At 41.8% G+C, this 15,800-nt stretch overlaps 1 protein-coding gene across 2 annotated transcripts in view; it reads right to left on the bottom strand.

Annotated features, from left to right (window-relative positions):
- STAG2 (STAG2 cohesin complex component) overlaps window positions 1-15,800 on the bottom strand; it is a 1,427,207-nt gene that overhangs the window by 1,191,268 nt on the left and 220,139 nt on the right. For both annotated transcript variants that reach the window (XM_085608133.1, XM_085608134.1), the window contains exon 4: window positions 12,938-12,994. In XM_085608133.1, the coding sequence (XP_085464259.1) occupies window positions 12,938-12,994 (57 nt within the window). The remainder of the gene's footprint in view (window positions 1-12,937; window positions 12,995-15,800) is intronic.

Here is a 15,800-nt window from a genome sequence, read left to right as displayed (position 1 = left end):
TGCCCAAACCGACGGTGCCTAACCAACCCTTAACTTCCCAACTTACCTCTCCAAGTGGTGGTCGCACCCAGAAGTCCTTAGTCTCCCTGCCTGCAGTGCTTTTGCAAACCGGAGATTCTCCCTAGAAAACAAGGCGCCTGACGTCGAAACAGCACTCTGCACCCAGCCGCCCCAGTGCCGCTGAGGGTGCACCTTTTGTGCTACTTTGTTTCCTCATTTGCCCTGACCTTAACCCTAGGAGCCTTGCTCCCACAACCCAGTGGCCTGCTTGCCAGCAGCCACCAACCGGAGGCCCCCTATCCCCCATTGGATAACATTGGGCCTCAACACTCTGCACCCGGCCGCTCTAGTGCCGATTAGGGTGCAACAACAGTGCTTCACTGAACCTGGGGGACCACTGAGTCGAACTCCAAAACCTTAACTCCCACAGTTGTTTACTTACCTGTGAACCGTAACCGGTTTTCCTCCCTTGGGATAACATAGAAACTTTTTCGAGAAAAAGTGTCAAAGTGTGGCGTTTTCAAATCTAAAAATGTTTTTTAAAAATCACACAAATAACCAAAACGTACAAAAGTAACTCACCTGCAATTTACTGAAAAAGCCTATTCATTCCAATGTACTGTATTTGCTAGGTGTTCTCTGTAAATCAAACAAAGTACAATTTCTATTGCATTTTCAAACTGTTCTATATATCCAGTAACTTATTACTGAAAAGTATTTAATGCTCATCTGTGCCAGGCTTGCTTGGTTCTAAAAACAAGAGTATATATTTTTATACAAACACAATTAGCCTAGAGTTCAGTTATTGAATGTGTGAATTAATTTGCCGGGTCTGGTGGCTCAGTGGACTAAAGCAGCCAGTGCAGGGGCCAGTGTTCGACCTCATGGTCACAGGTTCATATCCCGGCAGGTCCACTCAGCCTTTCATCCATCTGAGGTCGATAGAATGAGTACCATTGAGTTAGGTAACAATTAACATCTGTAATTCAGCGCCAGGACACCTACGGGTAATCGTGCACTTTACAAATACACCAGTTATTTGCTGACTGAGTGGGTACATCAATTGCTTAACACTGTCCTCTGATACTGCATTACTGCTCGACCACTCTACCACAAATAGAGAGAAAGGTTCTATCTAACTTTACCCTCTACCTACCTCTGGGATCACTTGGACTCAATACACACACTATACCTCATTTTGGTATAGTATATACAGAGCCAGTTTCCTACAATAGTAAACTACAATTCCTCAGACACCAAACAAGACTTTACCACCTGCTTCCAATCAAAGACTATCCCTTATTAAGTGAAATATTGTAACCCAATGTTATCCTATGGGAGAGATATGCCTTGCAGTAGTTGTAGGAAGCTGGCTCTGTATATACTATACCAAAGTAAGGTATAGTGCGCACAGAGTCCAGTGGATACCCAAAGGCTTACAGAGGTAAAAGTAGATAATACCTTACTCTCTATGGTCGGTAGTGTTGGCGAGCAGTAAGGCTTTATCAGAGGTTAGTGTTAAGCATATATTGTACACACTCAGGCAAGAAATGATGTCACACACTCAGTGAACGCAGACCAATTGTTTGTATCCAAAATGTTTCTTTGTTGAATTTTATTTATATAACCAAGCAGGACTTGGTACAGGTAATTATGATTATACACTTTTCAAGACAGCTTGTTCAAAAGCAAACTGGATGCAAAATGACTTTTCTTACAGGATTGTAAAAATGAGCAAATACTTTTGGGTTACTTTTGATTACCCTTTTTATTACTTTCACGATTACTTTTTCTACTCGGTATGATATGCCTAGATATCATACTGGGACATTTCCTGGATAAAAGGCAAGTAAAACAGTTTCTCAAAACAGTTTTAGGTTTCCACGCAAAACACCATCAACACTTGGAAGTTTGTCAGAGGAAACCAGTCAATGCAATCCATTGGGGACACATAGGGTTAACGTTTTGCGGGTTGAGTTTCTGGGGTTAGAACAAGGCCTCCACCAGGGTGGAGGATGCACTCAAACATCCTCAGCAGCACTAGGGCAGTCAGGTTCAGAGAGCTGAGACCAATGTTATCCTATAGGGCTGGGGGGGACAGTCAGTTGGTGGCTGCTTATGAGCAGGCCACAAGGTTGAGGGAGCAAAGCTTCTAGAAATGAGCTCAGGGCAAACGGGGATCCAAGATAGCACACAAGGTGCACCCACAGTGGCACAGGGGCAGCCGGGTGCAGGATAGACGTCGGGAGCCCTGGTGGTTTTAATGGGGAAGCACCGGTCAGAACAAACTCTGCAGGCTCGGGCACGAAGATCTTCTGGAGGCGACCACCAGTTAGAGAGGTAAGTTGGGATGTCGAAAGATGCCGGGACACCATCGGATGGGCCAGCCAAGGCCATAGGGTGTCTCTTTCAGGGGTGTCTTTTGGGGTCAGATTTTTCTTACTGGCTCCGGCGGTCGCAGTCGGGGGGAGGGGGGGGATCCTCCAAATAGGGGCTGGAGACATCATCTGGAGACTTGAGGTAGGTCAGGGATCACCAGATCCCAAGTTTTGATCACCGGAAAGATCTCCTCGTGGTATTGGACTACTCGAACAAGGGCTGTGGGCGGCGGGTGTAGAGTGGTGCAGACTCACGGATTTGGCCGGAGCCAGAGTCTGTTGGTGAGCAAATCTGGTGCTCGCTGGAGACAGTCTTTTTAGGGAAGACAGGGCAGGTCCTCTGAATTCTGGGGGCTGCTGGCTGCAGGACAAGCCAGGATTCCGTTGGAGCAGGTAGAGGTTAGGAAAGACCAGTAGGGCTGGGGCCAAGGCAGTTGGTGTTGTCTTCTTCCTTCAGCATGGCTCTGTGGCCCTTCTTTTCCTTTTTGTTTGTCTGAGGAGGCAAGGTTCAGGGTTGCCCCTAAATACAACATTTAGGGGCTTTTCAGGTAGGTACAGGTTGGGACCAATGGGGTCCTTCCATGAATTTGATAGCTTTGTCCCCCCCCCCCCCCATCTTAATGGAATCTGAATATTTTTAAGTTACTCGACTGAAAATGTTAAAAACACTGAGTGAAACTTTAAAGGCTAAGAAATGTATTTTTTGTGAAAAACTTAGGTTTAAAACCTCATGTGCTCTGAAGGTGCTGTTCAGAAGAGCCGGAAAAAAGGTGGCTTTCGGCAGTAACAGGCAGTAAGGTGCACTGTGGGTGGCAAAGTATCCTGGAATCTTAAAGGGACAGTATTCTTTTCACTCTTCACAAGAAAAGCTCATCAACCTGCATTCTGCACATAAAATGCTGCAATACAGGCTTGAAACTGGCATTTAGAGTTCTATTCTCCCAGAAGAAGAAATCGAGCCTCTGATAAGCTGCCATAGGGTGCACCACAAACCACAAAAGTGGCATGAGGAACCACTAGCAATCGCTTGGGGTAGCATTCCAACCCATTGTTCTTTTGCCTACCATGCCACCACAGTTTAGACCCAGACATATTCAAATGAATCATGACTCTGCACCTATAGGAACAGTCCAGCCTGAACAGCCTGACCCACCCTGAACACAAACAATCCAAGGCCTGTTTCATGCCTTGACTGTGACTGGTCAGTAGGGTGTAACTTGGTTCTAGTGGGTGAGGGAGCCAGAGACCAATGTCTGGACATAACCTTGGCACTTAGGCCAGTACGTCAGGGGGGAATACTTGCATTAGGTCTAACCACTGGCAAATTGCTTGAGGAAGTAATTCAACAGCTTATTTACCCACCATGCCAACTCAATCTGGATTCAACCTTATGTAAATCAGTCTTGACCCTACTCCAATAGGAACAGTCTTGTTCAAACTGCCAGGCTCTCCATGAACCAAAACCTAAGCAACCCAAGACCGTTTTTACCCTGATTGGAGCTAGATACTCAGGTATTGTATCGTAATTGCATTTATATAGTGCTTGCTACCCCCGACGAGGCGTTGAATCACTTTTTTGGGGATTAACAAGCTACTCCGGAACCCATATATATAGCTTGGTTCCAGCCGCAGTGAGCATGGAGCCCAGGGAACCTCCTCTGAAAACAAACTCTTGAATTAAGAATTGGCTGATTGGGCCACCTAGCCTGAGAGAGAAAGTTTGCACTTGGTTTTACCACTGCAGAGCATTAGTAGTGTGTCCCAAACAGTACCCTCTCTGAAACATTCTCTGCAAACACTTAATGCCTTAGGACCACAAGGCAAGGTGTTGCATGAATAATTTTGGCTAATTTTTAGGTAGTAACTACAAAATCCGAAAACCTAGGGTCAGAACTAAGAAATAGTGATAAAGCTAGTGAGTACTTCAGCAAGTGGAAAATAAATCCCATCAGCCACCTAGGTAGCAACCAACATCATTTGGGATTCAGTGTCCCTGACTGTGAACCCCATGGAAATCGGGGCGACAGCACCAATGGGCAACAAGAACCTTTCTTATCGGTTTAGGATATAGTATCAGCCGAAGTTCTCAATAAAGTGGTTTAGTTGGTAATGGTGGTGAAGGAAGCAGTGCAATGAAAAAGTGAAAATCTTAATATCTACTGGAACAGATATGATACTTTAATGGTTCTGTTCAAGTGACGAAATAAAACCAGTGCAGGAGCGGTTTTGAAAGAATAACTGCTCAAGTCCAGCTACAAAAAAGGGTCTACATGTTTCAGCCTCTTGATCAGGTGATAACCAGGCTTCCGTCAGGACCTATGAACTTATGCTACTGCTATCTATTAATGTGTGATCCCAAAAGTAAAAAACACAATAGTAGTGGAAATTATACAACCTACTTTGGTTGCGAATTTCTTCACAAAACACTCTATATAAATTCTTCAGGAGTCTTGATCCATTTCCTTAAAATAAAGGAAAGCATTAAATGCCAATTGTTGTACATCACACAAGCTTTATCAATAACTGTATGTGCTTAATCCTTTAACAACTCTAAGCACATTAGTGTGTTCTAACAGTGTTTCCTGTATAAATAAAGAACCACATAGAGACAACAAAAAAACGAAAAAAACGCTTACCCGTTCATGTACGGGAGCTCTCCTCACCTCAACTGGCATCCGCTCAGAGAAATGAGGCCCCGCTCTATATGAAAATAAATGGGTATAGAACATGTTGGGAAGGCCAACCTGTGTCTTAAATTTAACCAACAAACACCACAACGCACATTCTTCATGCCAGACATCAAAAAGAAACTGTGGCATTTCAGCCCAGCAGCTATGTCTCTTTCGTTTATAATGGCCAGGCTTCTTAGGAGCATGTATCTAAGTAAGTCTCAAGTCACACGCTCCACTTAATGACTCATTATGATTAAAGCTTCTCGTAAGAATTGGAGAATACAAGATTGTCTCGTTAGGTCATACATCAAGACAATGTCGTAGAACTGCCAAACAGTGAATATTCAGTGATCTTAATATATATTCACTAGCAGAGATGCTATTTGCTGCAAAAGCCGTTGCAAGTATAAACTGCCATAAACGTCCAACTTGTTACTTTGCAAGAGTGTAACAGCGGCACTCAAATTAGCCTACAACTCCAAATAAATTTATTGATTGTAGACACGCTCACTCAACACTCGATAGAAGCGTTTAGCAACTAGCCCTTTAGATACCAAAGAGTCAGCGAGTCATCAAAGACATGAAAAACATTAAAAAAGATTTGAAATCCCCAGGGATATCAGGAGGGAACCAACCTGTCCGTCGGTACCTCGGTTCTTAACAAAGCAGGAAGGGAAGGCACCGACCTGCGTATAACGATGGTTTAAATACACGCGCTTGTTTGCGCAGGAGTAAATACGCGTCAAAGCTTAGCGCTGAAGCACCATGGGAGTTGTAGTTCTTTAAACTCCAAGTAAGTAAGCTCATAATATAACGTCAGTGCGCGTGTAACGACGTTAAAGATACACTCGCTTAACCTAAGCAAGAAGTATCCTGTATCGAAATGATGCCCTGAAGCATTTTGGAAGTTTGTAATTAATTCGAACGCCAGAATAGTCTTGCGTCACAGCTCTGCGCCGAAGCATCATGGGAATAGTAGTTGCTTAGTATAAAGACAAATGAGCTAACTTATCACGCCAGCGCGCAATAACGATGTGGTTCTTTATTTATACAGGAAACACTGTTAGAACACACTAATGTGCTTAGAGTTGTTAAAGGATTGAGCACATACAGGTATTATTGATAAAGCTTGTGTGATGTACAACAATTGGCCTTTAATGCTTTCCTTTATATTTAGGAAATGGATCAACACTCCTGAAGAATTTATATAGAGTGTTTTGTGAAGAAATTCGCAACCAAAGTAGGTTGTATAATTTCCACTACTATTGTGTTTTTTACTTTTGGGATCACACATTAATAGATAGCAGTAGCATAAGTTCATAGGTCCTGACAAAAGCCTGATTATCACCTGATCAAGAGGCTGAAACATGTAGACCCTTTTTTCTAGCTGGACTTGAGCAGTTATTCTTTCAAAACAGCTCCTGCACTGGTTTTATTTTGTAACTTGAACAGAACCATTAAAGTATCATATCTGTTCCAGTAGATATTAAGATTTTCACTTTTTCATTGCACTGCTTCCTTCACCACCATTATCAACTAAACCACTTTATTGAGAACTTCGGATGATACTATATCCTAAACCGATAAGAAAGGTTCTTGTTGCCCATTGGTGCTGTCGCCCCGATTTCCATGGGGTTCACAGTCAGGGACACTGAATCCCAAATGATGTTGGTTGCAACCTAGGTGGCTGATGGGATTTATTTTCACTTGCTGAAGTACTCACTAGCTTTATCACTATTTCTTAGTTCTGACCCTAGGTTTTCGGATTTTGTAGTTACTATATATTGAGAATAAGGGGATGAGAAACCTAGAGGTCATTAAACATTTTTCCCTTTGACCCTCTTGGTATACCTGACAAATCCTAGGTTTATCTAGTTATCTAGTGTTAAGAGCAGCTGCGCTGCGGGTTACGTTTTTTCTGAATCTCTCCAATGTGAGATAGATTGATTCACACTTACAAACATCGCACATTCTTATGCCATGGCTGAAAACACAGGTTTGTCCTTTGATGACAATGTCTTACAATCTATTCTAGCTGCCAATCCAAGTATATTAGATACGATACAAGAAACACCATCGAGTTCACAAGACGATTGGCAATCCTTACTAGATCTAAAAAGGACACATACACGAACATTTATTCATGGGGCAATAATGACTGAATACCTTCGAGGGAATTGCGCCCCCACAGGTTTATTAGTGACGAATGCCCCCGCCTTTTCCTGATCAATAAGATCTTTATGAAAGATTGGTCGCTTATCGCATGGCGCTGCATACGCGATTGGCTGATCTTAATCATAAGTACAGCTAAGAGGATTTCTGACGCCATATTAATAGAGATTCAAGTCCTAGAAGGACAAATTAAAACTATTACCTATGCTCTATTTAAGAAAAACATGGAAGAAACTAACAAATCAAACAAAGAATACAAAGATTCAATCCTTGTGAAAAAGATAGAGAAATTTAAGAAAGACCTAGCAAGATTTTAATTGGAGAAAGTATACCCATATACAAAAGAAGGGTATGTAGCCCCAGAGTTTAATCAGAAAGGTAGACGCACTGGCTCTAATTATTCCTCCTCAGGATCCGAAATTTTTTCAAGTGATTCAGAATCTTCTTTTACTGAGGCGCAACAGAATCAAGGGATAAGAACATATCCTAGAAACAATCGTAGACGTGGTAGACAAGGTCCATACCAACAGCAGGGTCCTTGGTGGCCACCGGCACCATGGAACTACCCATTTCCTCAATATCAACATCCCATGCCACACTTTCCACCACAACCACAATTCTTCGACAATCAGCCTTTTTTAGGACAAGGTCGAGGGAGAAACGGGGGAAAGAGAAGAGGCCAACAACAAGTACATTGGGAACAAGACCCTCTCCCTCCGAATACGAGAAGCAGGAAAGGCCAACCACAGCCCAGCACAAGCACAAACCTGACAATCTAGTGGTCAACCTTAGTTCACGTATTCTTACTACAGAAGAAAACCTGGTACTTGATCGAGGACTAGGTTTTGTTCCTATCAACACTGGAGACCCATTCCAATTAAGGTGCGAACTAGCGCGTTTCTTTAGGAAGGTCCACCTACATTTCTTTTTCAAAAACAAAGAAAATAATTTTGAAGCACCCACTGAATTAACATCTACTAACACAGGCCTTAAACCACCTTCGAATTTCAACCCCCCCCCACCATCTAGTACCAGATCAGGTGTTAACTTTTGAAAAAGCTGTTATACATGATATAGGTACTCTGATTGCCTCTCAAGAGAAACCTTATCAGAATTTACCTGTAAAGGAGAAGAATGTTTTGATAACTTTATCTAAAGATGTCACGATAACAATCAAACCAGCAGACAAAGGGGGAGCGATTGTGATCCAAGATTCTGTAACGTATTGCCAAAAATGTCTTTGTCAACTTGGCGATACACGTTCTTATCATCTCCTACACGTAGACCCAACGTCTAGATTAACCCATGAGATCACCAATTTAGTTGAAGAAGCAAAAACAGAAGGGTGGATCACTTCGAATGAAGCTGAGTTCTTGGTGACTAAATATCCTGTCATGCCTCATTTTTACACCCTCCCGAAAATTCATAAAATCCAGCGACCTCCTCCTTGTCGCCCTATTATTTTGGGTATTGGCTCATTACTGGAGCCTTTGTCTACTTTTGTTGATTTCTTCCTCAAACCGATGGTCAGAACAATGCAGACATATCTACAAGACACAAAGGATGTGCTTAGGCTTTTATCTGAGACACCTTTTAATCCAGAGATGGACTATTTGATATCTTTTGATATTGAATCACTGTACACGTCCATCCCACAAGGAGAAACTCTTGATGCCATCCGAGGGCTTCTGGAACAAACAATAGGGAATACAGATACGATTACTCCAGTACCGTTTATTCTCGAATGTGCCAGACTCGCAATGACTGAGAATTTTTTCAGATTTGAAGAGGATATCTATCTCCAAATCTCGGGCACCTCGATGGGCAGTATTTTTGCTCCTTCGTTAGCGAATCTGTATGTGCACCTCTTTGAGCAAGACCATGTCCTTACCCACAGCAACCCGTTTAGGGATCAGATATTGCTCTGGAAGCGATACATAGATGATATCCTGGTTGTTTTTAGAGGCACATCTTTTGACATCACAGCTTTCCACCAGTGGCTTAACCAGCAGAATGCTTTTCTTAAATTCACAGTGGAATTTAACAAGGAATGTTTGCCGTTTCTAGATATCTGTATACATCCGTGTCAAGGATATTTGGGTAGTGAATTATATAAAAAACCAATGGCCAGAAATTCACTTGACTTTTGCAAGTCATCACCCAAAGGCTTTGCGAGAGAATTTGCCAGTAGGCCAGTTCCTCCGTATACGGAGAAACTGCTCTGAGTTACCCAATTTCCAAAGACATGCAAAGGATCTGTCAATACAATTGAGGTAGCGTGGCTACCCCCAACATTTGGTGAAAAAAGCCTGGAAGAGAGCCTCCAATAATAACCGAGAGGCCCTTCTAGAACCGCCTATTAAGAAACCACTCATGACCAGACTGACTTTTGTTCATACATTTAGTACTTTTACTAATCGGGTACAAAAAACTATAAGCAAACATTGGCGTATTTTGAAAATAGGATCAGAGTCTTTGCCATCTCCATTCTTCTCATTCAAAAGAGGCATCAACATACGTGACAGTTTGGTACACACTAGACCCGAGAATGTAACAACAATGAGAACTAATACACTGTTGAATTTACCCGCAGTGCAGGGTCATTTTCCTTGTGGATGTTGCTTGGTTTGTGCACAAACTCAACAGACTAAACAAGTGGACATAGGGACAATGAGACCGTGGATCCTGAAAAAACATACAAATTGTAATTCAGAGAAGGTCTTTTACATGATTACATGTTCATGTCATCTTCGTTATGTGGGGATGACCACGCGCAAAATAAAACTTCGGATCAATGAACATAAAAGTACCATTTGTTGCAAGAAACAGTCAACAAGATTAACCAATCATTTTCTTGTACACAGACACAAGGTCAAGGATCTGAAATGGATAGTGCTTGAACAACCATATATCCCTTCACATATAAGTGACATCACACGTTTTCTCTTTCAGAGAGAACAAAAATGGATTTACAAACTTAAGAGTGATCCACAGGGATTGAACGATGAAATACCATGGGTTGCACTTTAGGTCTTTACAAATTCTAAAACAATGACTTGTATGTTACAAGCTAGAACCTAATGCTGTGTTTCATAGATGCAGAGTACTTGTTTGATAAAGGAATGTTGCTTTTTATTCCGACATCTGTTCTAGAGACACTAGTGAATCTTATGATCAGAGATTAGAACATCTCTTTATGGGTAATTAGTTTCCTTAGAGACATGCATAGACTCCTAGGGAGGTGACGTGCCAGAATGAGAAATTTCTTACTCAGAGCCGTAAGAAGCTATGATGAATAAAGAAATTAGCTTTGCAACCTTACATTAATAAGCAAGCCTAGTCCAAATGACCAACATAGGGTGATTTTTTAATCACTTGAGATATAATGGATAATGTAAGACATCTTAAGTCTGCCTTAATATATTTAATATTAGACTCTTAATTACAAATTGTGCTTCTGATAAACATGTGATGCAATTTGTAGTTATGAGAACGCTACATTGTTAGCATAGGCTGACTTTCCCTTCATGTCAAAGGAATTATTACTCCCATGATTTTGGCGCAATACCCTGACGCGAGAGATAACTTGCACAAGGAAGCGAGTGCTTCTAGACCATCGTTATTGCGCGCTGGCGTGATATATTTTAGCTCATTTGTCTTTATACTAAGCAACTACTCTTCCCATGATGCTTCGGCGCAGAGCTGTGACGCGAGACTATTCTGGTATTAGAATTACAAACTTCCAAAATGCTGAAGGGCATAATTTCGATACAGGATACTTCTTGCTTAGGTTAAGCGAGTGTATCTTTAACGTCGTTACACGCGCACTGACGTTATATTATGAGCTTACTTACTTGGAGTTTAAAGAACTACAACTCCCATGGTGCTTCAGCGCTAAGCTTTGACGCGTATTTACTCCTGCGCAAACAAGCGCGTGTATTTAATCCATCGTTACACGTAGGTCGGTGCCTCCTCTTCCTGCTTTGTTAAGATCCGAGGTACCGACGGACAGGTTAGTTCCCTCCTGATATCCCTGGGCATTTCGAATCTTTTTTAATGTTTTTCATGTCTTTGACGACTCGCTGACTCTTTGGTATCTAAAGGGCTAGTTGCTAAACGCTGCTATCGAGTGTTGAGTGAGCGTGTCTACAATCAATAAACGTATTTGGAGTTGTAGGCCAATTTGAGTGTCGCGGTTACACTCTTGCAAAGTAACAAGTTGGACGTTTATGGCAGTTTATACTTGCATCGGCTTTTGCAGCAAATCGCATCTGTGCTATTGAATATATATTATTAAGATCACTGAATATTCACTGTTTGGCAGTTCTACGACATTGCCATGATGTATGACCTAACGAGACAATCTTGTATTCTCCAATTCTTACGAGAAGCTTTAATCATAATGAGTCATTAAGTGGAGCGTGTGACTTGAGACTTACTTAGATACATGCTCCTAAGAACGCCTGGCAATTATAAACGAAAGACGTAGCTGCTGGGCTGAAATGCCACAGTTTTTTTGATGTCTGGCATGAAGAATGTGCGTTGTTTTGTTTGTTGGTTAAATTTAAGACACAGGTTGGCCTTCCCAACATGTTCTATACCCGTTTATTTTCATATAGAGCGGGGCCTCATTTCTCTGAGTGGATGCCAGGTGAGGAGAGCTCCCGTACATGAGCGGGTAAGCGTTTTTTTTAGTTGTTTCGTTATCTCTATGTGGTTCTTTATTTATACAGGAAACACTGTTAGAACACACTAATGTGCTTAGAGTTGTTAAAGGATTGAGCACATACAGGTATTATTGATAAAGCTTGTGTGATGTACAACAATTGGCATTTAATGCTTTCCTTTATTTTTAGGAAATGGATCAACACTCCTGAAGAATTTATATAGTGTTTTGTGAAGAAATTCACAACCAAAGTAGGTTGTATAATTTCCACTACTATGGTGTTTTTTACTTTTAGGATCACACATTAATAGATAGCAGTAGCAGAAGTTCATAGGTCCTGACGAAAGCCTGATTATCACCTGATCAAGAGGCTGAAACATGGAGATCCTTTTTTGTAGCTGGACTTGAGCAGTTATTCTTGCAAAACAGCTCCTGCACTGGTTTTATTTCGTCACTTGAACAGAACCATTAAAGTATCATATCTGTTCCAGTAGATTATTTTAATATTTTCACTTTTTCATTGCACTGCTTCCTTCACCACCATTATCAACTAAACCACTTTATTGAGAACTTCGGATGATACTATATCCTAAACCGATAAGAAAGGTTCTTGTTGCCCATTGGTGCTGTCGCCCCAATTTCCATGGGGTTCAGTCAGGGACACTGAATCCCAAATGATGTCGGTTGCAACCTAGGTGGCTGATGGGATTTATTTTCACTTGCTGAAGTACTCACTAGCTTTATCACTATTTCTTCGTTCTGACCCTAGGTTTTCGGATTTTGTAGTTACTATATATTGAGAATAAAGGGATGAGAAACCTAGTGGTCATTAAACATTTTTCCCTTTGACCCTCTTGGTATACCTGGCAAATCCTAGGTTTATCTAGTTGTCATTTTTAGGTAGTCCACTAGAAGTAAAAATATCTTTAGGCTGTGAACTTTGATGCTAGAAAATGTAGTTAAGGGGTTAATTATATTTGTCGAAAGAAAAGGCTGTATGGCAATTGCATTTTGACACAATTTGAAGACTACCAATAGGCTAGTCATACCTGGGAGCAGCATTGCAGGAGAGAGGACCCATATCATGGAGATTGGAGTCTAGGGGCCTGCAGAGAGAAGCGAAAAAGAAAGGTTATACAATATTAATCCTACTTCACATTTATTGTCGTTAAAATCAATCAAAATATCCATGAATATGGGTGGGATCCTTGAACATGTTTTAACTATCATTTTTGTAAAATGTACTGAAAACGTCATAGAAGGAGCAACAATGTATTATAAAGATGTTTATTGGAATTGCATTTAAACAAAAAACACATTAGACTGATAATTCTGCTTATTACTGGATAGACATATAAACATGCAATGATGCATGTGGACATAATTTCACTTACGAATGTTGATACTGCTCTTAAAACACTCAAAACTTTCCCTTCCACATCAAGGGCAGCAGAGTTAAGTATTTCATTTTGATGTGCAGGTTAGTGCAAAGATGCCATCAAACAATTGCTCAGTACAATTCTAGTTCGGCGAGGCAGAGGATGGGCTGAAAAGTAGGATTACATGAAACTTGCCATTCATGAATTAAGTAGAATAGCATGTTCATCATTTGACTGCATTTACACCCACATGAATAGGTATGAACAGAAAGGAATCAAATAATTTAGCCAAAGAGGCATGAACCTCAAAGGCGTCTTTTCTAGAGCCCGAATCAACGAATTCGCTCGAATATTTCGAAAATTAGGCATTTCTAAAAGGAGCAGCAGCTGGTGCTTTGCCTCCGAGAAAGGGTAAATGGGCTTTCTGTTAATCAGTACTAATGCAGGATATGATCCATCTCCCTAAAGACTGTTGTCCAGAATCTTAATCCTGTGCCGGTAGTCTAATTCCCAAATAAGTATTTCAGTTTTATGTGTTTTAGTTTTAAGGTAATACTTTAATGCACTTAAAATTTGAAATAGGAATGTACCTGGCCACTGGGGAGCATGTATAGGACTAAAAAGAAATAGAAAATGTGCTCTGGTTCGACTACCTGACTCCTAAGGGGGCAGACTTCCTTGCAGGAGGAATGCCTTTAAGATCCCCACTGGCGAACGTTAGTTACTAGAATGATGTAAAAATTACTTATGATTGGATTTTTGCAGTAATAGCAGCTAAATGCAATGTTTATGGCAAAAATTGATGCTTGGCTTCATTAAGGCATGTCTTCGGGCTAACCAGTTGTTCCAGTTGCTGAATTCAGAACCATGCCCACTTAAAGCAATACAATCACATAGGACACTATTTAAATACTCATACAGATGGATGATAGATTCAGATAACCACAAGCTAATTATTATAGGGAGGCCCGACTACATAACTCGGACAGCTTATCAGGTTTCCCATGGCTTTGATTGGATTATTACTTCAGGGAAAAGAGAACTGGGAGTTACCAAGTGTACAGCTATGTTATGACCACTCAAACGCATGGACAATCCCCTTGCATTTCTCCCCAAGGAGGCAAGACCCATCAAGGGACATATCCATTGTTAATGCCCGCACATCGTCAGAATAACAAGTGGACCGCATTTAGGAAGGACAACATTGGTACAGAGCACTCTGCCAATGGAGGCTGTGGTATCCAAACCTGCTCAGATAACATACTTGGCCATGTCCTGTATGCCATAGACTGTCTGAGGCAAAGAGGCTCGAAAGTCTGCCCAAATGTCTAGCAAGATTTCACTGGCTTTGTGCAAACAGGAATGAATGCAACAGCCCAACAGGTAGCCCGTGTTCACCGATCATCCTCTGGTGGCAGTGTACCAGAGCCTGGGTGGTTGGAACCACACTGGATCATGGGGCCAGAGTCAAAGCACCTACCGGAGTTTGTAAAGGTCCGTTAACTAACAGACTGTTCTGGGGAGGGACCTGCGGCCAGTAACCTAACTGGAGGCCTCTGAGAATTCACTGGGCTCACATGTGCACTAGAAAGTACACTGAAAACCAACTGCAAGGCCTCTTTGAAGGTCTCGATATGTTGTGAAATTAAAAACTCAGGCGCTACTGAATAAACTGTTCCGTGATGGGTAAATTTGAAAAAGAGCGAATTGCATTTGACGTCCTTGCATCTTCTCTTTGGAGTCACAGGGGAGGGATTGGTGAGCAGGATTGTGGGAGGGACTGGGGGCATTTGGGGGAGAGATTGAGCGAGGGGTAGGATGGGAGGTGGCCGAAACATGGTTTGCTTTCTATGCTTGAGCTTGGACTTACCAAAGGATAAACAATGGGTGATGAAGCAGTTAAGGGGGCAGCCTTGTGACTGGATCAACACCCGCATCTTGGAACAGGATCTGCACAAAGAGTGCAGCTTATTTTGTTCTGCAACACAGAACTTCACTTCTAGGTCTCTAACCTCTTTTGGGTGCATTGGGTCACACTAATACCACACTTAGTCATGCCTTGAGCTAAGGCACACTGTGTCAGAGTTTGTGCTCAACATCAGATTCCTGCAGTTGTGGCATGGCTTGAAGCCAGTCATTTTCAGGCAGGACACAATCCCCCAACACTTTGAAACAAAATGTAGCAATAATCATCAGACCTTTAAAATTGGTAGCACAGCTCTGGATCTGCATCATAATGCGCATAATGAAACTGATGTAAGTGTGCAAAGATGGGGCTGGTTAACAAGGTCACTTCCAGGAGATATGGAGCAAAAGCAAAACCACACAATGCCACCTACAAGGGTGTAGGAGCACTGCTAAAAAGTTCTCTTGAGGAGATTTTAACCCCTTCGCTGATAGGCCTTCACTCCCCTGTGCTAAGCCTTTTTTTTGGCTATTTGGGGTAGTTCGCGCTTAGGCCCCTGCAACTTTTTGACCACATAAGGTATCCACGCCAAATTTGCGTCCTTTTTTTCCCCCAACATCATGAGGA

Source organism: Triturus cristatus, chromosome 5_2 (assembly GCF_964204655.1).
Source record: "Triturus cristatus chromosome 5_2, aTriCri1.1, whole genome shotgun sequence".
NCBI classification, from domain to species: Eukaryota; Metazoa; Chordata; class Amphibia; order Caudata; family Salamandridae; genus Triturus; species Triturus cristatus.
This window is presented reverse-complemented; position numbering and strand designations above follow the sequence as displayed.